The sequence below is a fragment of the Camelus ferus genome, chromosome 15 (assembly GCF_009834535.1).
Source record: "Camelus ferus isolate YT-003-E chromosome 15, BCGSAC_Cfer_1.0, whole genome shotgun sequence".
Classification (NCBI taxonomy): Eukaryota; Metazoa; Chordata; class Mammalia; order Artiodactyla; family Camelidae; genus Camelus; species Camelus ferus.
In genome coordinates this window covers 45,942,123-45,966,009 of record NC_045710.1, presented here as the reverse complement: position 1 = coordinate 45,966,009, position 23,887 = coordinate 45,942,123, and the positions used below count along the sequence as shown (strand labels likewise).

Sequence of the window (23,887 nt, the reverse complement as noted above, 5' to 3'; positions counted from 1 at the left end):
GTCCTCCTGCTAGAACCCTTTATTGGTCAGATTTTTCATAAGGAGCAGCTGGTAAAGAAATGTTGTTGGCAGAGTCCCAGTCCCAGTGTCACAAGCAGAGTGCTGAAAACTGTGTTTGGAACTTCAGAGAATAATTTAATAACTGGTACACATTCATACTTCCTTTATATAAAATTTTAAAAATTCTATGAAAATGTTTATATATCAAATTAATTGCAATTTTAAAAGCACTTTTTACTTTTTTCTTTCTTTCCTGCCTATGAAACATGAGATAATGACACAGGTAATTTAAAATAACAAATCCAGCCAAGTATTTGGGTACCCACGAAGAGCATCATATTAGGCCGTGAGAGATTTAGGATATCGAGTGTCTTTTATGTACAGCATTCATAACTACAAGGATGAAAAGATAGATGTCTCCTGTCTTCATGGATTTTTGGAAAAAAAGGCTAGTTTTTTTTAATAACACTATGTTTCTAGTAATCAGCTTAGGCTGAGAATATTCCTATTAGCATACATTTCTGTGGCATTCACCTGCTATGAAATGTAAATAATTCCTTGTCTGCTATAGAGGAATACCACAAGGGAAGATGTATTACCTTTTTCTTCTGTCATGAAAATGATTATTCTCACTTCATCCAATGGCATTAAACTGTTAACAGAGTATTACCTGCAGCCTATTGAACAGCTCATGTTAAAATTATCCACAAAGCATAAATTAGGATTTAAAAATTAGGATAAGTGTTTAGTTGTCTGATGTAGATAATATTTAAAAATATATTCTGGAGTGGATTGATTCATTATCACAGGGTGGACTTTCCTATTCTATACAAATACAAGAGAATTATGTTTTACCTTGTATCATTTTCCGTCTTTACTGCCTTTCTTTTTCTTTTATTTAAACCATAACCCCTTAGGCAAGCTGGGAAACATGCAAGTTTGTATTCTGAATAGAAACACAATGTTAGCTGGAAATTAGAGTCTGAGTCATCTTCATTTGAATACATATTTATTTTTGAATACGGCACTAACAGCATGATGATAAACTGTCACAAATTTGTACCAAGAAGCACACATCTTTAAACTGTATTGTTTTCCACAAGTAATTTAGGTGTAACATTATTATTTGGTACTAGAGTCAAAGACGACATTTAGATTCTTCAGCTTTGGGGCATTTAGTAACATTGAAATGATTGTCTAGTCAGGCAGAGGAAAGAAATTCAAATGCAGTTTCTTTTTCTTCTGCCAGTTCCTTTGCAGTAAGATCCATCTTCTCGCGGGAGAAATCATTAATAGGGAGACCTTCAACAACCTTCCAGGTCTTATCCTGTTTGAAAATAATTGCAAATAAGAGATTTACGATTAAACTAGAATTGATGTTCCAGCAAGCAACAACTCAGTTTGAACTTAAATCTAGAGAAGTATCTGTTTTAAAATCTGATTGTAAAGAAGCAAACCAAAATCCAGATCTTAATTGACAGATAATTCTGATAAAAACTCAACACTTGAATTTAAAACTCATTGATCTAGAAAAAAAATCTTGCAGTGAGGCTTTACTTAGCAAACATGAAAAACTACTGACTTTAGTATGGTTATAATACAGAGCAACAATACTGAGAACCATTGATTCATTTAGAAGTAAGATAACACTTGGAGGTCTCTAATGTTAGAGGTATAATTATAAAATGTGGGAAGAGTTGAAACTTGCTTTCCAGGTCAATTTCAATCTTTCAGTTGTGCTTCACACGATTTTAAACCTGAGAAAAATGTTCAGCTTAGGAAAGGAACAACTTTCTAGACTAAATTATACCATTAGTAATAAAAACATACAACTTACTTACCCAGTAGGGCTCAGAGGAAAATCTCCCCAAAAACCTTACCTTGATTGTAACAGGGAATGAGTAGAGCAGATCATCGGGGACCCCGTAGGAGTTGCCATCAGAGATAACGCCCATGGACACAAATTCTCCCTGAAAATGACACTCGATGTCTTATGTTCTCATGGTGCTCAGGGACTAGTTTACATAACCAACTGACACATGAACTCACAAAATCACACCCCGTGACACATTCTTACTAAGTTCATTACTGTTTAAGGAACCATTACCAGGCACTTCTACGACAGGGCAACTTTCATGGTGGTGATCTCATTCCATTTATCCAATCCACATGTGAAGCAGGCCAGAGAAACATAACCCTCATTTTGTAAATGAGGAAGCTATGGCCCAATATAGGTTTTAAGAAGAAAAAAAAAGTCACCTCTAACCATGTGTGCTAGGTGCCTTCCACAAATCATCTCATTACCCCCACAGCTTTGTGAGGTAGACACTATGTAGAAGATGACCAAACAGCTCAGAAAGGTTAAGCAGCTTTCCCAAGGTTACTCAGCTTGTAGGCAGCTGAGCTGGGGTATGAACCTAACCGGCCTGACTGTAAGGAAGGCTATGTTCTTTTTCCATTATAGCACCAGACGACGAAAGTAAAAGAGTGGCTCATGTGAATCACTGAGTCCTTACCTCCGGGGTTCCAAACCAGATGTCTCTCACATGGTCACAGATGGCTTTTGCAGCAGACATCGCACTGGACAGTTTTCGAGCCTTGATGACAGCAGCCCCACGCTGTTGCACAGTCTGGGTGGGGCAGGCAGAGACAGCAGGGTTACTTGACCATGACAGCAGATTTTTCATTAAGTTCATTCAGGCTGATCCTGGGTGAAAGGCTGCAACCGTAGCTCAATGTGTCCCCTCCGAAACCACGCAACTACCCTATGCTGGCTTTACTAACCTTTTTCAGTTTTAAGCACCAGTCTTTCTGAAAAGGGAAAACTACAAATCTGCACAGAAAGTTTATGATGCTTCCTACAAAGAAATGGGTCTCTATAAGACAAATGGATGACTAGAGGGTATCTAGTTTTTTCCCACTTTAACAATCAATCTTGACTGTGATGCGACAGATCAGATCAGATCATGACTGGCTTAGTATGACCCCCAAAGAAAGTATGTACTCCTCAGAGCAACTGTGAAAGCGGCTGTCCTTGAGTTTCCTCCCACCATCCCTTGGAGAGACACGCAGGTCACTAATATGGTGTGTCTCTCAAGAGATCTTTCTGCGTGGCTGTGAAGAGAGCTCCCAGATTTTTCTCACCGTGATGAATTCTCCCTTGAGCCAGCTGTCATCTTTCACAGCTTCATAAACGCCAACTTCCTTTCCTTGCAGTTTCACCTTGGCATGGTTGACATCTGGATACTGAGTTGAGGAATGGTTTCCCCAGATGATGACATTCTTTACATCATCAGAAGTCACACCCAGTTTAAGAGCAATCTAGTACAACAGAAAACGAATATCTTCCTTAGACAAATGCTTTTTAGTTCAAATTGTAACCTATTTGACAAATGCCCTTCAGATACAAAGCCTTGGGGGTGGGTATAGCTCAGTGGCAGAGCGCATGCTTTAGCATGCACAAGTCCTGGGTTCAATTCCCAGTATCTCCATTAAAAAATAAATAAATAGACCTAATTACCCCCTGCAAAATAATAAATAAAACAAATTAAAAAAAGACATAAAGCCTCTGAAACTTCAAGAGAACACAAGAGTTATATTGATTTGTTTAAAAAAAAATCCACAAATTTTATTTCTTGGTAATTTCTCCAGTTTATTACTATAAACAAACTCTGAGCCTGAAACATTACAGGGTACAATATTTAAATAAAATGTTTAAGACTAAAGAGCATTCCATAGTTTGTGAATAACTTATTAGTATAGTGAGTGTATCAAATATAAGATGCCAAACAAGAGTTCCATACTGCTTGAATATGTAAATGTGATTAATACTTGGTTAATACGTGGGGATGTCTCCTCAGCACTTCTGAGCAATCACGTATTTAGGTACTTTCTCCATATTCAGGTGAAACTTTTAATATATACCATATATACATTTTCAAATAATCCTAAATATGAAATTTTGAAGTTGGAAGTGACTCATATTACCAAGTATGACTGTCCTCATTGTAGAGGTTATGAAACTGAAGGGAAGAGTTTAAATATAACATACAAATAATACTAAAATTATAACAGACGTAACAATCTCTGGCTGTAGGTTCAGAAAGCACTTTAGGATCCTGCATGCCTTATAGTCACATGAACATTGATTATGTTATATAGATAGGATAGTAGTCACTGAAAGGGCTAGAAAGGTATGTTTTTAAAGATTTAAATAAAATTAGCTTGCTTATTTTGTTATTTGCTTGATAAGGTAATACGTAGAAAAGAATTATGGTTAGTTGTATGTGTTTGGGCATACCTCCCTTACTGCACTTTGCAGATTTTGCGGGTTTTTGTTTTTTGTTTTTTTTTTTTTCAAATTGACGGTTTTTGGCAACACTGAGTTGAGCAAGTCTATGGGCACCATTTTTCCAACAGCATTTGGTCACTTCATGTCTCTGTGTCACAATCTGGTAATTTTCGCAATATTTCAAACTTTTTTTTATTGAAGTGTAGTCAGTTTACAGTGTTGTGTCAATTTCTGGGGTATGGTATAATGCTTCAGTCATACATATACATACATATATTCCTTTTTATATTCTTTTTCATTATAGGTTACCACAAGATATTGAATATAATTCCCTCTGCTACACAGGAGAAGCTTGTTATATACTGGTTTTGTGAGGATTTTCCTTGTAGTAACAATTGTAAGAGATAATCTGAAAAGTTCAGTTGGTATTCTGTGAGAATTGTTGCATGTGCAGATGTGGTTTTTGATATATTTGTGGGAGAGGGTGAGCTCCCTGTCCTCCTGCACCAGCTGAAGCGCCCTCAAGTTTTTTCACTATTATTGTATTTGTAATGGTGATCTGTGATCAGTGACTCTTGACTGTTACTATTATAATTGTTTCTGGGTGCCACGAACTGTGCCCACATATAACAGCAAACTTAATTGATAAATGTTGTATGTATTCTGACTTCTGGTCCCTGGTCTTTCTCTCCTTTGGGTCTCTGTATTCCCTAAGACAAAAAATTGAATTTAGACCAATTAATAACTCTACCGTGGCCTCTAGGTAATCAGGTGAAAGGAAGAGTGGCATGTCTCTCACTTTAAATCAAATGCTAGAAATAATGAAGTTTAGTGAGGAAGGAATGTCAAAAGCAAGATAGGCTGAAAGCTAGGCCAAACAGTTAGCCAAGCTGTGAATGCAAAGGAAAGGTTCTTTAAACAAATTAAAAGTGCTACTCCAGTGAACACACGAATGATAAGAAAGCAAAATAGCTTTGTTTCTGACATGGAGAAAGTTTTAGTGGTCTGGACAGAGGATCAAACTAGCCATAACATTCCCTTAAGCCAAAGCCTAATCCAGAGCAAGACCCTAACTCTCTTTAATTCTAGGGGGCCTGAGAGAGGTGAGGAAGCTGCATAAGACAAGTGTGAGGGTAGCAGAGGTTGTTCATGAGGTGCAAGGAAAGCAGTCATTTCCAGAACATAAAAGTGCACGGTGAAGCAGCAAGTGCTGGTGTAGAAGCTGCAGCAAGTTATCCGGAAGATCTAGCTCAGATCATTAATGTAGGTGGCTCCACTAAACAACAGATTTTCAGTGTAGACAAAACAGCCATCTATTGGAAGAAGATGCCATCTAGGGCTTACAAAGCTACAGAGGGGAAGTCAATATCTGGCTTCAAAGTCTCAAAGAGCTGGCCGACTCTCTTGTTAGAGGCTAACGTAGCTGGTAACTTTCAGCTGAAGTCAGTGCCCACTTACCATTCTGAGAATCCTAGGTCCCTTAAGAATTCTGCTAAATGTACTTTGCCTGAGCTCTATCAATGGCACAACCAAGTCTGAGTAACAGCACATCTGTTGACCACATGGTTTACTGAATATTTTAAGCCCACTATTGAGATCTACTGCTCAGAAACAAAGATACCTTTCAAAATATTACTGCTCATTGACAATGCACCTGGTCACTCAAGAGCTTTGATGGAGCAAGTACAACAATTTTAGTGTTGTTTTATACCTGCTAACACAACGTCCATTCTGTAGCTCATGGATCGGATCAAGACGTCACTTTGACTTTCAAGTCTTATGATTTAGGAAATACATTTCATAAGACTATAGCTGCCACAGACAGTGATTCTCCTGATGGATCTGGGCAAAGTCAATTGAAAGCCTTCTGGAAAGAATTCACCATTTAAGATCCCATTAAGAACATTTGTGATTCATGGGTGGGGGTCAAAATATTAACATTAGCAGGAGTTTGGAAGAAGGTGATTCCACCCTTTCTCAGTGGAGAAAGTATATACAGATATGGTGGAAATAGCAAGAGAACTAGAATTAGAAGTGGAGCCCGAAGATGTGACAGAGTTGCTGCAATTGCATGATAAAACTTTAATGCATGGGGAGTTGCTTCTTATGATGAGCAAAGAAAGTAGTTTCCTGAGATGGAATCTATTCCCAGTGAAGATGTCATGAAGGCTGTTGAAAGGACAATAACGTATTTAGAATATTACATAAAATTAGTTGATAAAGCAGCGGCAGGGTTAGAAAGGATTCCAATTTTGAAAGAAGTTCTATGGTGGGTAAGTGCTATCAAACAGCATTGCATGTGACAGAGAAACTGTTCATGAAAGGAAGAGTCAATTGATGCGGCAAACTTCAATGTTGTGTCATTTTAAGAAACTGCGCCAGCCATCCCAACCTTCAGCAACCACCACTCTGATCAGTCCGCAGCCACCAACAACGAGGCAAGACCCTCTACCAGCAAAAAGAGTATGACTTGCGGAAGGCTCCAATAAGGGTTACCTTTTTTTTTTTAGCAAAAGCATTTTCAAATTAAGGTATGTATTTTTTAGACATAATGCTATTGCATACTTAATAGCTACAGTATAGTGTAAACATAATTTTTATATGCTCTTAGAAACCAAAAAATTCATGTGACTCGCATTATTGCTATATTTGCTTTACTGTGGTAGTCTGCAACAGAACTCACAATAACTCTAACATTATGTCTGTAATTTGTTCCTAATTAGACAGTAGAATTTATAATGATCTCGGAGAAAAGGTTCTGGAAAAAATGTTTTTAATGTGTTAGGGAGACCTTGTGGGTGATTTTTTCTTTCCTTTTATATTACAATAAGGATGGGAGAAAAAGTTGTGCCAGAATCCACAGCTTTTGCACACATAAATAAAAGCAGTGCTGCATCAAAGCCCTGTTTGAGCATTCACCATATAACAAAGGAAATACACTCTGATATTTTAAAGAAATTTTAAAAACAAGGATACTAATAACCCAAACTGGAAATAACTCAAAAGTCCTTCAAGAATGGGTAAACCATATGGCTGTTAGCATAACTGATGCCATCTTGGGCCCTTACAGATTCTCTTATCCTTTCTCTCACCCTGTCCAGGACTATACTGTATAGTCAGTCATTTCTCTGTCATCAAAGGCTTTGTAGTTAATAGATACTGTTTAATAACCATTAGGACTGTGTAGCCTCTGTGTTCTGTCAGTCCCCAAACAATGATGAAAACCTCTGACGTCCCAGCACCCATGAGACTAGTTACCCATTCATAAATCTTAACTTAGAAATGCAAGTCCTGTTTCAAAGCACCTATCCCGATACCCTAGGTTAACTATAAAACTGTCCCCACGGCCCCTCTGCGGTGCAGAGTGCAGCTGTAAATGCTTCTCGATCACTGTCCTCCAGATCCCACCCTATGAGTAGTTACTCTAAAAGTAAACTGATCCATTGATTATACGGAGCTGCCTGTCTCATTTTTCGGTCTCAAGATGCCTTCTCAGTTCGGTGGGCACTTTTCATTCCCTCTGTCCTCCAATACAAACTCTGGTACATTCATACAGTTAACCAAGTGGAGTAACAATAAAAAGGAATGAACTACTGATACATGCAGCAACATGGATGGACATTAAAGGCATTACACTGAGTGGAAAAAAAAAAACAGTATCAAAAGGTTACTTACTGCATGATCCCATTTTTACAACATTGTCAAAATGACAAAAGTACAGAGCTGGAGAACAGATAAATGGTTGTCAGGGTTTAGGAAAGGAGAGGGACTGTGTAACTGTAACAAGGCATCATGAAGGATTTCTTCTGTGGGTGATAGAACAGTTCTGTATCTTGCCTATGGTGGTTATAGTAATCTATATATATGATAAAATATCACAGAATTATTCATAAAGATGTGCAAAAACTGCACAAATTTGAGTAAATCTAGTTAACAGTGTTGTGTATAGTTTAATCAATTTCCTGGTTTTGACAATGCTCTGTAATTATGGAAGATGTCACCACTAGGGGACGTGGGTGATGGGTACATGAGATTCTCTGTACTTTTTAATGCAACTTCTGAGTCTATAATTATTCCAAAATAAAAAGTTAAAAGTAAACAAAACAACCACCAACCAACCAAAAAGATGAAAAAGGCCATCACCTAAAATGTCTGCAATGCCTTGAGTCATCTTCATGCTAATTTATTCAGTCAAGTAAGAAGCAAACTGATCCTTTTAGTAAGTTGAGACTCATTTCTTATATCTTAAAATAGATTTAAAAAATAACTTAATATTATTTATTTTTGACATTTAAAGTCTCTTCTGATCTAAACCTTGGTTCATCTAGAATTCTGCAAGTATTAGGACTATTAACTACCATATCAGCCTTCACAAATTAGATGGATAGTTGGTTTCTGGGTACCCAGCTACTGATCATCAGCTTGGTGGTGGGGTACAGTGGTGTGTTGTGCAGTGAGCACCATTTTCTGTGTGTGCCATGGCCTGAAAGGACTTGGGAAGAATGGCCCTTACTTATATTTAACTTGCATCGCTGAGAAAAAGGAAAACTTATACTGGGGCAAGTGACCTATGATGTATCAAGAACTCAGAACCCATAACTCTGCTGAATGTCAGCTTGGACTGCTCCAAAGCACAGTGAAGACAAACTGCCTGCAGCCTCTCTTCCCTACAGGAGACTCCCTTTACTTCCTTCATCCTGTGGCCCACCACCTCCTCTTGTTCTTTTGATCTCTTTAGTGAACCTACTTCTGCCTGGATGGCAAAAATCAGTACTCTGCACCCAGCAGATGTAGTTTCTAAATATCAGTCATGTCAGAGCTAAACTGCCACGTATCCAGGACAGAAGTTCCTTGCTCTTTCAGACACTTTCATATCTGTCATACAGATCTGTTAAACAGCTTTTGATTCATTCTCCTAGTAGTTTTCTTCTCCCTGATACCACATAACTGGTTTCATTGCCAAATTACCTTGTCAGCAGCTCAGGTTGGCAAATACATAGGGGAATTCTGCAGGTGATAAACAGTCACTAGGTAGCTAGGGCCTCTGATTCCAAAACAAATTATGTAAGACTTGTACCCATTCACGTAAGAAAAATTAATCTTTGGGTTTGTTATTTTTCTCACTGGATTAATAGCCACCACAGGAGGAAGAAACTGCTTCTTAAAAAAACTCCTAAAAGCTCTCACTGGGCCAGAGCGGCATGCTAGAACAGGTGATGTGGCTCCTTTCCCCTTTCTCCTCACTCAGTGCTTTCACCCTGCAAGGAAAGCTGTGTCAGGCACTAGGACAAAAATGTCACTTAGCTGTACTTCTGGAAGCAGAATCTTCCAATGCCCACCTGCACCAAGGCCTCAGGTGAACCAGCAAAGATGAAGTTCACTGGTGTTGTCGTCACTTTATCTCCTTCTCCCTGCTGCAACTAAGTGGGTCACCATCTGGCAACCCAGAGTCTTCAAATGCAACACCTATGGTACCATCTTTTCCTTTAAAACTGCTCTACTGTACCCAGATCTCCTGCCTCCAGTCATTCAAACAAACACACATTCCTTTCCAGCCACCAGATGCTGGCTAAGAAAAGAAAAAGACCCAGCCTACAGCCCAAAGCCTCTTAGGAAATAACCGCAATTTAAGCTTGTTATCCAATGACCTTCTAAATTAATTGGAATATTCAGATTTCTGAGGTGTGACTCTTCTCAAATCTTGGTTATATTCCTCTTAGTAATAATAATTAATAAATAATAAATAATTATAGCAGCCAACTTTTACCGTGTGACAGGCACCAGGATAAAGGCTTAATACAGATCTTATCTCATTTAATTCACATAACTACCTTCTGAGGTAGGTACAATTATTATCCCGTTTTATAGCTTGAATATATTTTCTCAGGGTCACAGAGCTAGTGAACGGATGTAGGTCACTTGATCCCATTATATAAGAACACACAGAAAGGTCTGGGGTCAGGCAAGTCTAGGTGGCTCCATCATTTACTAGCTGTGTGACTTTGACCAGGTTCCCTGACCTTTCTGGGCTTCAGGTTTCTCACCTGTAAAACAGGGATAACAGATGACCATATGAGATATCGTTACTATGAGTCATAAATGGCAAATTACATATAAAGCATTCAGGTTAGTTAGAAACTTAACAAATATAAATTATTTTCTCCTTCACTAGGTCCTCCACAGCTGAAAGATGATCAATTCTTAGCTTAAAGCAGTGGTTTTGTTAGTGAGACAATAATAAGGAAGGGATGGGGTTAAACCGGAGCATGTCATATCCTGCAGAAGTAGAATACCAGGCAATAAGAGAAACTGTAACATGCACTGGACGAGCGTAAGAACCAGAGCATGAATTTCAGAACGCTTCTGTGTTCTAAGGAGATTGATGGCTTCCTAGGTCTTCATGTGGAAACAAAGAATAAGTCTCAGTAATTAACGATTTTAAAAAGAACAAAGAATGCAGGAACAAACAACTGTAATCAGGCAAAAGAACTATAGCAAAGGTAACAACTCAGGTATAAAGACTCCCCACTCTGTTCTGTTTCAAAGGTAAAGATCAACCTGAAGCACATTTTTGAGCTGTTTTCCAGGACCCAAAACCCCTCGAGCGATCAGCCACAGGAATACCTGAAGCCTAAGGAATGATGATGTTGACCTTTGCTAACTGTCGTAACTTCACTCAAGTAGGTGCCTGGATTTTGTCAATCTGCAGTGACCTTTGCCTCGTTTTAATGCTAAAATCTCTACCTCAAGGGCTCGGATTTCTGCCAGTTTTGAACATGCAACACATGTTTGAACATGTGGTTGCACTGCGCAAGCGCACCTAGAACTCCACCTTTCCCTGGAAGGTTACACTTGTCCTTTCATGAATATGCAGGACCCTTACCTTCAAACTCCCCTGATCTTGCTGTTCAGGGAGACAGTGCTTTGAGAGCTATCTCCCTGTCCCCTTACTTGTCACAAATATAAATGCTTCTGCTTTGATGGAAAGTGCTAGGTGTGTTCACTGGCTATGCACCCCAAGTGATGGACCCATTGAGTCCAGTAACAGTTTTTTAACTTAGATCTTAAACCATCTTTTGGTAAAACTAGTTTTCTTGAAACTAAACAAAGCTGTCTTCTCTAGAAAAAAAGAACTAAATGCATAGACCTACCTAAGCAGATGAGCTGGGGATGAGGAAGGATGGCAAGAAAAGTGCTAGGAAAAGAAAAGGGTTATGTCTAAGAATTAGAACTTTGTCTTGACCTCTAAGGGCACTTGGATTGTCTAGGTCTGAGAAAGCCTAGGAAACTAGCACAGATGAATGGCATGGCCTCTAATTTTTAAAAATTGTTTAAAATTTTAATTTGTTAATACCCTGGTCACTCACCCCTTGGTATATTTATCTAAGGCTCTGAGGGGCAAGGAAATAGGGCGACAATTAAAATTTAGCTGCTAAGTAGTAAAGAGTAGGAACTTTTGTGGAAACATGCAGAATATTAGAACTATATAAAAATAAAAATTAAATATAAATGTAAAATTAAAAATCAAACTTGATTGCTCAGCTGTAGGGAAAAGGAAGCAGAACCACAAGAACACACAAAGCTCATGTCTTCCTTTTTATAATCTCATACATATCCAACATTTTGTATATACTATCATGTGAACTATGTATACTAATGACAAATTTTAAAGCTCTATATGAAGAAGACATTAGCAATTACATGTTATTACAGTTAGGAAATGAAATATAGTTGAGAAAATTAAGTACTAAAAGTTCAGCTGCCTTGAGAGATTAGATTTAAAGATGCCCTAACAAATTAGAATAGGTTTGTACTAAACCAAAACAACAAGGTAAAAGCACAAAGATTCAGCTGCTTTAAAAGTGAGAGAAAAAGGTTTTAAAGTTGAACATTCATAAGATTTGAAAAGGCATCCTTCTTACCTGCGCTTTAGCTCGGTTGTGATCCAAACGAGTCAAGCAACTGAAGTTCTCCTTGGGGATGGATGGAGCTGACTTGGCGGCAGTCAGGCAGTTGGTATTGGCTGGGTTTCCCACCACAATAACCTAAGATGTACGGAAGGCACCTCAGAGCTACAGACCATATACCAATTAACTAAACCAACTTAGCACATAACTGACAAATGTGTAATATGTAGCTTTTGTATCCAGCTTATGTGAGGTAAACATGCATAGTTATCATTATAGTTTCTAGTAGATTTCTACCCTTCCTTCTAATGACTTTTCCCCCTTGGTAGTATTTGGTGTAACTACTGGGGACATTTACTAAAACCGACATGATGTACGCAAGTCATTTTTTTTGTGCCAAAACAGAGATAGCATTTATCTACCTGCTACCAAAAAACTGATAACCTCAGGCTCTATTTCAGAGTTTCATTTAATCATAAAATTTCCTTCTTTGAAAAGTAGTCCAAGAAAGAAATTCTACCTGAGAAGTTTACTTTAGGGCAGTGATTTGCCCTTATGAATTAAAAGTGTTTCTCAATCTTGCCTAATCCTAAGAATTAACTAGAACAGCTGCCAAACTGCCAGGTGCCACCACTTCACACCTATTGCACCAAGAGGAGAAAGCGCTTCAGGCTCTCTGTCTCTCTTTAGTCAGGGAGGTATAGGGTGCAGTGAATTACCAGCGTATAGAGAAATACATGATATTTTAAAAATCTTTAATAAAATGATTTTTAAAACTTACTGTGAAATTATATCAAACTTACAGAAAAGCTATAAGCATATTACAAAGACTAACTCCTACATTCCCTGTATCTAGATTCTCCAATTTGCCTCATCTCTCTCCCTTTCTACACACACACACACACACACACACACACACACACACACACACACACACACACACACACACAGCCCTTAGTCTTTTTTTGGCTTATCTGAGAGCAAGCTGCAAATATGATACTCCAATGTCCCTAAATACTCCAGTATAGTGTATATTACCCCGAAAAAAGACACTTTGGGCTGAGAGGCAGTCACTGTGCAAGTAACACTACAATTCCATGCAACCTTGTAATTTTTTAGTAAGAGGTCTGGAGATTTCTCCTCAATTCATTCTATTATTTTCTGTTAATGATTACAGAGAACAAAAGTTAACTATTTGAAATAAAGTCCACAGAAAGCAAAACTTCAGGTGTCTATGAATTATTATAACAGATAGAACATTATAACTGGCAACTTAAAAACATCTTATAAAATTTTCTTTTACCTTTCTTCGAAGTCAGGATTGGGAAGGAGAAGTATATCAAAATCAGTAAAACCTCTAACTAGCAAGCCTTTTTGCTGTGACAGTTAAGTTCTAGGTAGCTGATACTTAATTGGTAAAAGGAGGCTTTAATGTAATACTAAGACAAATTTAGAAACCAAAATAAATAGCTTGAACACAAAGAGACAGAACAGGAAGTCATGCTAACTCAGCTCTTCAAGAGATGAGCATTCAAAATTCTTCTGAACTGAGAAAATCTGGGCATTCAGAAGCCACCACCTCCTATCACTGAGAAGAAACACAGTGTACAGCCATCTCCCTTCACACAAATCCAAATGTCTGAACAAATAGTCCCACACTGCTAAAGGCACCAGAAAGTTCTGTGCTTGTCTATAGGTTTACCAGCTAATATTAAATTTCCATGTCATAGTAATAGGCAAAATATTTTTGAGTTCCTCTGAATACAGATTTCTAAACTATATGAAAAAAACCCAGAAAGGGAGGGCTAGTCAAGCAAAACTCTGTATCTTTATTTACTGACAACTGCACAGAACTGGAAAAACAAGGCAAATAATTTTGTTTTCACTTAATTGTTGAAAGCAGAAGTTTCAAATGCTGATGATGAAAAACCCTATAAAGTACTATACCAGTCACCTTAACTGACTTCTTGGCATACTTATCCAAGGCTGCACCCTGGCATCTGAAGATTTTCACATTTGCTTTGAGTAAATCTTTCCTCTCCATGCCATCCCTTCTTGGCATGGAGCCCACAAGAATGGCCACATCCAGGTCTTTGAAGGCAATCTCTTCTTTGTCTGTTGCAATGACATCTGTGAACATGGCAATAAACATGTAGAGCTACTTAAACACCAAAGTCAGAGGTTTTCTTTTCCATACTGAATCTGCCCAGTAACTCTTTCACTTTGTAGCAAATGTTTACTTTTACAAATCACACTGATCAAAGTTTTAATTGCCCAAGAAAAGAAAGGCAATATATTAATTCAACAACCACAACATCAACAGAGTTGTCAATATATTTATTTTGCTTTTGTTATTTCAATAATTCTTCTCCACTTCAAAATTCTATAGCTTTTATCTTTTATAACAATGCAAAGTACTAACATGATAACTTTCAAGGCAACATTAATTATTCACACAAGTTACCACAGATAACACAAAAGAGAAACTAATTCACCTAACCTTTAAGTTATAATTACTTTAAGTTCTAAGGTATCAATAACAAACTAAAATAATGTTTATTAAGGAGTTTTGTGACAGGAAGAACACTGAGATTTGTCAAATTTAATTTTAATATTTTACAGATGAAGATCATGAGGCTTAAAGAGATTAACTACCTGCCTAACAAAAAGGAGTGGAGCTGTAATTCCAGTCCAGGTTGGTCCAGAGTTCACCCACTATGCTGCAGTGTCAGTCCAATAAACATACACAACTTGTTTCTTGATTAAAGAACATATAGTTGACCCTTGAACAACACAGGTTTGAACTGTGCAGGTCCACTTATACGTGGATTTTTTCTTTTTTGGTGGGGGCAGGTAAGTAGGTTTGTTTGTTTATTCTTAAAGGAAGTACTGGGGATTGAACCCAGGACCTCATGCATGGTAAGCATGTGCTCTACCACTTGAGCTGTAACCTCCACCCATGTGTGGATTTTTTTTTTCAATAGTAAATATTATATTACTATACAATCTGAGGTTGGTTGAATTGTGGATACAGAGGAATCTTGTACCTGGAGAACCAACTATAAAGTATACTTTGATTTTCTACCCCAGGAAGGTTGGTGCCCATAAGCCCTGAGTTGTTGAAGTGTCAGTTGTATATCACTGCTCTCTTTTGGTGACAGTATTAAAAAGGCCATGACCAGTGCTACAGACTGAATGTTTGTGTCCCCACAAAATTCACATGTTGAAAACTAACTCCTAACATGATGGTATTAGGAGATGGGGTCTTTGGGAAGTGATTGAGTCATGAGCAGGGAGCCAAATGGACTAAGACAACCAGGATTCAGTGTTGTCATCGGTAAATTTTTAGATCAGTGAACTTGTATCAGCCAGGCTGCTGCAACTCTCCAAGTTAGTGTATGTAAGAGCACCAATTAGAGAAAAAAATTATCCATCTTCTTCTCAGCCATACATCCTTATCTGCCCAACCATCTCTTCCCGTCATAGTCACAGCTGACAAGGACAAGCTGACTGTAACTTGCACCCATTAGTGAGAGCAGAGAGAACTCAGCAGAGAAAGGAATAAAAATGGAAAAAACCAACAGAGGAAAACACTGGGTGAGGAAAGGGAGCCAGTAGAACCGCCTGGCCAGGGTAATGCATTCCCTTGCACAGTTATGCAACCAAATGATTCAGATGGCAGACTGCTCCTTCTAGTAGATGTTTACTGAACAGATAAATGAATTCTGAGCATGGTTTCTCTTGGGCATGTACATATTTTTGCTTTGTGCAAACTTGGAAGTATTATTATTAATCCGTACCCCCCCCCAAAAAAGATCATGATGAAGGTATAGCTAAAGAAAAATATTAAAATTAGTTTACAACTTCATTAAATGAACCTTTCAATCAAATTTAAGACTTCTGTCTTAAATAGTGTTAATAGTTCAGAGATTCTCAAAGGCTCTTAGCAGAACTCTGTAAGGTTTCTCGAACTATGTAGTATACGATTAGAACAATTTACATTAAATCTCAACCTGATGATATGGGGTGGAACTATACATTGGGACCAAGAAATTTCCAGCCCCCAGGCAGCATATGGCTCTGGAATATGTCATTTAGAGCTGAAAAAGTTCTCCATTACAGAATGGTACTATTACTATTTAAATAGACTTTAAATAATAACACAGTGTAGACAATTTCAGGTGGATAACCCTTGTGCAATATTATATTTAATTAGTAAAATAAACTACACCTGGACATATTGGGAAAAAATAGTCTTTTACTTTACACTGATTGTTTCTCACTTTTACCCTTATTTATTCTTGGTATACATGTTACCAAACAGTTGTTCAAAAAACAAAAACAAGATGCTTTTATGAAATGATTTCTAATCGAGAGGCTAGTTAACAAAAATCTAAAAATCTGTTTTTTGGAAGAATGAAATATTGTAAAATCCCCTTCTCCTCCACTCCCCAGCTCACCTTTTAGCAGGGGAAGGGCACAGTCCTGCAGCTCCATCAGGACACCATCCAGGACACCCATCATGGGAGTGATATCCAACAGCACAAGAATTATAGGCTGCGAAGTAAATAGCAAGGACAACATCTGTCAGTGTGGGTGATGTCATTTAGTCACAGAAAAAGTCCTTTCACAAAATTTTTGCTAATTGGTGTGTATATATGTATAATTCTGGCTAATTAGTCATAATTATTTTAGGAAGTCAGGAATGCAATAGTAAGCTGCTTTCAGAAAAAGGAATGCTATAAAACCAGCAATGGCGGCTAACAGACACAGTAAGAGGAATCACCAGATCTGAATTTTAAAGGAGTACATGGAAGAAATATCAAGATAAACTGATATGCCACAGCTTGCTTTTATTGATAGCTGTATATTTAATTTCAGTTTATAGAAAGCAAAGTACAGTATCTGGCATGAGGAAAGAACTCGATACCCATGGGCGAAGAGAATGGATAAATGAGTACTTTAAAAGTGCTGATTCAGCAACTTTCTCTCTCAATGACTCTCAACAGTTACTGTCAGGATACCTACTGGATGCACCAAGTCAACTGAACAGTATGTGGAACAGTTCTAATTTGCAAAGTGTTTTCATTGCCTGGAGGGGTGCATATAGATAAGTTACCAGATTCTACTTATCGTCCTGTGCTTAGGGCATTTGTTGGGATTACCCATTCCTTCACCATTTAAAAATTTCTTTGCAACTAAATACAGGGTTTTATTGAAAACATTCTTACTTAGACAAAATTTAAAGACTCTTGCTCCTACCTGGTCTTTACCAAAGACAGATCCATTTCCAATACCGTACAGCAGTGAATATGCAATTTGACCAGCTGCTCCAGTCACAAGGACCCGGATTGGTTCAGACTGTAATGAAAAAGACCCATGAACGTCTTATTAAAAAGTGCTATTTGTCCCTAAAGATATTCAGGATTTCCTCTATAATATGACAACCACATACTTTAAAAGTTGATTAAAATCTTAAAGTCTCTTCACATCTGGCTTAGTAGAAGATTAATTTATCTCAGACTTGTCCCAGTAAATACAGCATGCACAAAGCAAGTAAGCAACTTCTGGGACATGTATCCTTTGGCTGCATATTTATGTGGTCTTATTTAACTCTCCCAGCCATCCTAGATTTACGAACAAAATCGTATCCATCTTTTTTATATTTTACCACTGAAATAGGCTTAATGGTGTTGATGTGCATTATATGATGGTACAAACCCTGGCGGCCACTAGAAACTTACGAATCCTCTTATGCAAATCCCTCCACTCCCTTCTGCTCAAAAGAATCCTGCACACCAGGAAGTGGAGTAACAGTGGTTAACATTTCCCATTTAGGAGCCAGAAAGTTTTAATAAAAACTACTAATCATGATTCAACTTAACTACTTGGAGGAAGAAAACTAAGCCTGTATTTTTCATTTAAGGAGAAAGAAAAATTTAAAAAATGACAATATCTGGATTATAGTAATTTTAGCATTAAACAATGGCAACATGTAGTAACATCTGACAGCCTGATTCCAAGGGAAAATTAATTTTAAAGGTGAGGAAGGGGAAGAAGTACATAGAACATACTAGTTATAATACAGGGAAGTCACCTTATAGATCTCAACAGACCCTGAACAAAATGTAGATATTTGGACCAAAAAACCCCCAAACAAAACTAATTCAAAGTGAAGACCTGATGACCCTGAGTCATTAAAAGAAAAAAAAAGTTAAATTAAGGTCAGAGAATTAAAAAGAATTGTTTATATTAAAAAGAGCTGAACAAAAACGTTTGGAAACTCAGTAAGTTTAATTAGATGGAAAAACTCAGGGGAATTGTTCCTTTCTCTGACAATGCTGGGTAAATGTACTTGCACTCTGTCACCTCTGTTGTTACCCACACAAGAGCTGTAGCCCACTGAACTGGCTGGCGATAGAAGCATTTGATTTCTTTATATTTAGAAGTCCCTCTTTGAGAGGGGTTGTGCTTCTAGGACAGGAGACTATGACCGCGAAAGGTCCTTCTAACTTTCACACCCTAACCTCTGGAGGTCAGCAGCACTTAGCAATTTGGTAGGCACGGAACTCAGAGGGGAAAAAAAAATCTCAGGAAAGAAGTGTCAATTGTTGTAGAGAAATGAATCTGAACACAGCAGACTGTGTATGCATTTCTTCCTCAGAGATGTGACCACGGCAAGAGTGGGAAAAAAGGGAAAAGTAAGAGTTATTCCTGACCTTCTGGGTTTCTTCCCCATACTCTTCACCAATTTACCCCCATGCTTTCATTTCTCTAAATATGCAGAATGATTAATTCCACAAACAATCCAATTTTAATACAGTATATATTAATGTTCCCAAATAGACTTTAGGTTTATAAAGAACACTAAAACTTATTATATATAGTTATCTTCTATCGCATGGCCTTTATCTGTTTTAAATTCTGTCATTTTCCCCTCTTCCCTTGAAGTATAGGAGGAAAAGGAAAGAGGGGAAGAAATGATTCCTCCTTCCTCTTTAGAATGCAAGCTCTTCAAGGACAGGGGCTTTGTCTATTTTATTTACTGTTGTATCCCAACTGCCTAGGACAATGTCTGGCATGTAGTTGGAGCTCAAATATTTGCTGAAGGAATAGCTGGATCTTGTAAAATGACTATCAAAACCTTGGAAATGTAAAAGAACTGTTTGGAAGCAAACTTAACATGCTTTTAAAAATTATTTTATTCACATATACTTGCACTGAGAAGCCTGGAAACTTAATGACCACAACAGCTCCAGCTATAGTTGGCAAAATTATTTATGTCATTAGTCCTAATGAAAGTCTTCCTTTGTTATGCACCTTGTGCTATTATAGGCCAGAGAGTCCATTTAGTGAACCACATGCAGGAAACAAGAGGATAAGCCAATTTTTTTTTTTTTTTTTTTTTAAACAGGGGCTAGAGAGGCAGTACAGTGTGGCCTCTAGAGCCAGACTTTCTGGTTCAAACCTTGATTCCACAACTCATAGCTGTATGTTCTTGGGCCAGTTACTGTATTGTTTCTCCACAATAAAATGGAGATAACAGCAGCTACCTAACAAACACAGAGGTTGTAAGGACTGAGAGTTAACATTAATGCAGTAAGAACAGTATGTAGCAAGCACTCTAATTATAGGTCTCTCTCACCACAGATTTTTCCTCTAAGGACTCTTGTAGCCTGTGTCTGTTACCCTCCAGTAGACTGTGAAACCTTCATGCGAGCATTCTCCCTTTGATTCAAATTTGCACTCCCATACAGTGTTCAACAAGTACTTGTTGAATGAATGAAAGTAAGGGTTAAGAAAAATATAACACATGCTACTTCACTGAAAGCAAGCTAGGATAAGAAATGAGTGGGAAAGTGAATATTACTATCTGTAAAGCTGAACCTCCCAGAATATCAGGTAAATGGTTAGAATCGTGTAGTCGATTGTAGGCATTAATTTTAGCTACTAAAAAAATGTGTTCAAAGTATCACACCCTAGTGAAGGGGTTGTGGGCAACTAGCGAACAGCTGCTAATTCCACCCCAGCAGTTCCCTTCTTCTGTATCACTAAGTAAATTATCTTCATAGGTAGGTAATTCCATCTTGTTAACAGTAGTATGAAGCCTACTTAACGTCTGAATGTTTGATGATGAAACAGGAAAGAAAGCAGGTATTTGGTTCTTTCTGCCCTTTGCAACATTGCAGTGAAAAGCAGGAGGGTGGGAGATTCCCACTGACTTCTCACAATGTTACAGTGTGAGGGTAGGTTACTATTCTTTGCTTAGATATCTGGGCAGTCTGCCAAGATCCGAAGGAATGCCTTTGCTCTTGGCAGGGCACTAATAATGACCTTCTGTCCGATGCAGGCTGCCTTGCGCATGTGCTCAAGTCTCAGTTGTAAAGCCTGAATTTATGTGTTCTTTCTGTTATTCTACAGGAAGACCCAAGTATTCCTTTTTTCCTTTCTAATTTATATATATATTTCTATAATATAAAAGACAAACAGTATCATTCAGATTCCTTCATACAGTTTATTCTTGCTGTCACACTCTATGGACACAAGCAAAGAATTTGCTTCTTCAAAAAAACTGTTCTGAATAGTTTACAAAAGATGACTCTTTTCTCAGTGATTGTTCACACTCTCCTGAGGAGGCAAGGAGATTGAGTCATATGAGAATTTGCTGTCAGTTTCAGCAAAGTGACAGGAGGATTCTTCTCATGGACATCTATGTTAGCTGGCGCTTGAGTGACCTTCCAGAGGTTAAGGCCTGGCTTGATAGATTGTGTAGGAAAGCAACACAAGAATGTGGGGGCAAGGATCCTTCTATGACCTTGGGAAAATCATTTGACCTCACCAGGGTACGTTTTAAGATTAGAGGAAACAATTTCCAAATTCCCTTCCAATTCTAAAATCCCAGTATTCTGAATTGCAAGGAATAAAGCTATCAAGTAATATACATGCAGATACATACTTCAGTTTGTATTTGCAGTATGAGCTTGTATCTTCATCCAGAACCTCAGGAACTAAAAATACATTTTCAGAATAACTTGGTATGTGTCTGTATGACACAATACGGTAAAATGGAAAGAGTGTGAGATCTCTGGGGGCAAACTATTGCGTGACCTTGAGCAAATCACATTCTCTTTGGGTTTCGATAAACTCAATTTTAAGATCTGAAGGGGGCAGATTTGTCAAGATGACCTTTAAAAGGTATCATCCAGTTTTAAAATTATAAAGTCTGAGGTTCTCTAATAAAAACACCTCCGCTTTCTTGCTACGATTAGGTCAGAAACCACTGAAACATCATTTAAATGACTAATTATATTATCTGACTAAGTAGCAAACCTAGGTTTAACACTTTCTGAGAATTAGTAGCTGTCCCCATTGGCTCCCTTATAAAGGTAGAGGAAGTAATCCCTTTGCCTTGAAAACACACCTTTTCAGGTTCTGGACAATTTCCAATTCCTTCAAATATTTCCCCACACTCCCCACCCATTTTTACTATTTTGAGATAACGAGGGAAATATAGTCTCAAGTACTGAAGCAATTTCTCTCGGTCTGATGTCAAATGTCACCTTCCAACAGCATGCAGATTATTCCTACGTCAGAGTCCCCTCACCAACCCCCCCTCTTCTCCCTTTCAGCAGAGACAAGATGTGGAGCTCTTGATATCCAATCTTCATGACAAGATGGTTACATTGTAACATTTAAAAGTAGTGGTTCTAGAATTCATAACATACAGATTAGCAAAGAACATTGCACTAATTATTTGGCTAGGGATGCCGTCACTGCATCATGTCCTGCCATTACAAAAGGAGATCTGCCATTACAAAAGGAGATCTATGAACAGGTTTTAAAGAACATTTTGTGAAATTAGATATGGCGGAAACACTTCTCCCGAAAACGTAGATCGTAATCCGAAGCATCTGGCAAGCATTACCCTTGCAGTGAGGGCCTTCTGCTTTCAAGGGCTTTGTGACAAAAGCTCTTAAAAACACTGTGGGCTTAAGAGGAGAAAAAGAGGTTAGGATCCAACACCGTCTCCCATATCAAACCTTATCCTCCTTATCAAACCCCATATCGTGCTTTGGAGAAAACCTGCAGCTTCTTATTTTGTACCCCCAACATGCAGCAGGATTGAGAACGCATCTCTCCAAGGACAGCGATTTCTCTAGAGTCTTTCTAAAAGCCCCCAGCTGGAAATCAATCCCTTCCCAATTACTGGGTCACTGCGACAGTCCCCACAAGATGAGTCGGAGCTTTCCAAAGGGCGTGAAGGACAATGCCTTGCAACCTCCTCCCAATAATCATTCAAGCGCAAGACGCTCCACACATGGGTGCGAAGGCCGAGGGTGGGCAGGATGCAGGGGGCTCACACTCACCATGACTGGAAACTGCACGGATACTTCCAGCACCTGCAAAATGAGCCTCGAGGAGTCGGGTCACCTCTATCGCGGAACCGACTCAAAAAGGGCGAGCGGTGTTAGAAAGAAAAGGCTAGACTACTGACCGCCGAGCCCTCTGGGAACTGTAGTTTCTGCTGCCCTGGGTTGGGCGCAATCTCCAATGAATTTCCTTAACGTGTTGAACTACACTTCCCGACATCAGAGGGTCTTCTCACGCCCTTCTCCCTGCGCTCTTCTTCGGTTGCAAAGTAGTCCCCGAGAGCGGGCCGCTGTGATTGGAGGACGGCGACGAGCGGATGATTTCGGCTAAGGAGGAAAGGACCTGCCGGATGGCGGCCAGCAATTGGCGGGAGGGGAGGCGCGTGTTAACTTAAGGGAGGAGAGAGAAACCTCTCAGCTACATCACCCACCCTGGCGCTTCTGAGACGTTATCCTCACCCAAGGGTAAACGTGGGAGGTAAAAAGACCTTCCGCTGCGTAAAGCCGGCTCGACCCGGAAACAGAATCTTTTTAAAAACTATTCACACTCTCCGGGGGCGGGAGGAATTGACGTGTCGGGAAGACCCGGCGGCTTCGCAGGTTGCTAAGCGACGAGGCGGGCGAGCTCGAGCACAACTTGGACGCTGAGGAGTACCTGAGGCACCCGTGGCGCAGCACCTCGGAGACCGAAGGGGCTGAGCGAGCGCTCCGTGCGCTCCCGGGTCCTTCTTCCCTAGCCCGGGGACCCGCGCCCCGGTTGTGTCCGGTGACAAGGTGCGGGGTTTGCGAGGACGCCCACTCTGAGGCGGCCGGGGGCCACGCGTCTTCCCCACTCCGGAGGCAGGTGAGTCCCCGCAAGCAAGGGGGTCTTTTAATTTTAGGGTTGGGAATGCGGTTGTGCGCCGTCTCGCGTTGCCTTTATCGACCCCGGTGCTGATCTACTGCGCGGGTTCCCTCAAACTCTCTGGTCCCTTTCTGCGCACAGACTATTAGGGCAACAGCGATCTTTTGGAGGGCGTAGTGCCCTGAAGTTCGCGCCACATCCCCGCTGTAAGAGGCAGCTCTTTTCAAGTTAAGTGAAAAGTTTTGAGCTCCTGCTTTGTGAGAAGTGAGCCCCTCCCTTACTGGAGTTCACAGTTAAACTTTTTCTCTAGGTCCTCCGTGGATGTTGACACTTTTGTCCGTTCTCTTTTGGAAACTGGACGCCCTATAGACCATCTTGACCTTTAAATTGTGCCAAACTTGCATTTCTAAGGAAAGCGTGGCAACTGAATGGGAGACACCTGTTGGTTCAGGCAGTCTCAGCTGGTAACACTTAA

General features: G+C 39.2%; 2 protein-coding genes across 12 annotated transcripts in view; one reads left to right on the top strand and one right to left on the bottom strand.

Annotated features, from left to right (window-relative positions):
* Positions 1–992: 992 nt before the first annotated feature.
* MDH1 (malate dehydrogenase 1) lies at positions 993–23,025 on the bottom strand. The gene is made up of 9 exons (XM_006191816.2): positions 22,566–23,025; positions 17,461–17,559; positions 16,659–16,755; positions 14,153–14,328; positions 12,214–12,336; positions 3,145–3,321; positions 2,517–2,630; positions 1,881–1,970; positions 993–1,327 (listed from the first exon to the last, which is right to left on the bottom strand). Exons 1-9 carry the CDS (start codon positions 22,566–22,568, stop codon positions 1,202–1,204), a joined length of 1,005 nt encoding a protein of 334 aa, XP_006191878.1. The 5' UTR covers positions 22,569–23,025; the 3' UTR covers positions 993–1,201.
* Positions 22,931–23,887, top strand: part of WDPCP (WD repeat containing planar cell polarity effector) — a 287,957-nt gene continuing 287,000 nt past the window's right edge. For 9 of the 11 annotated variants that reach the window (XR_004326365.1, XR_004326366.1, XR_001366999.2 and 6 more), the window contains exon 1: positions 22,935–23,412. The gene's annotated coding sequence lies outside the window, so the exon portion shown is untranslated. Of the gene's footprint in view, positions 23,413–23,887 lie in introns of all 11 variants that reach the window. The other 2 variants (XM_032497660.1, XM_032497659.1) reach the window with 2 other exon arrangements.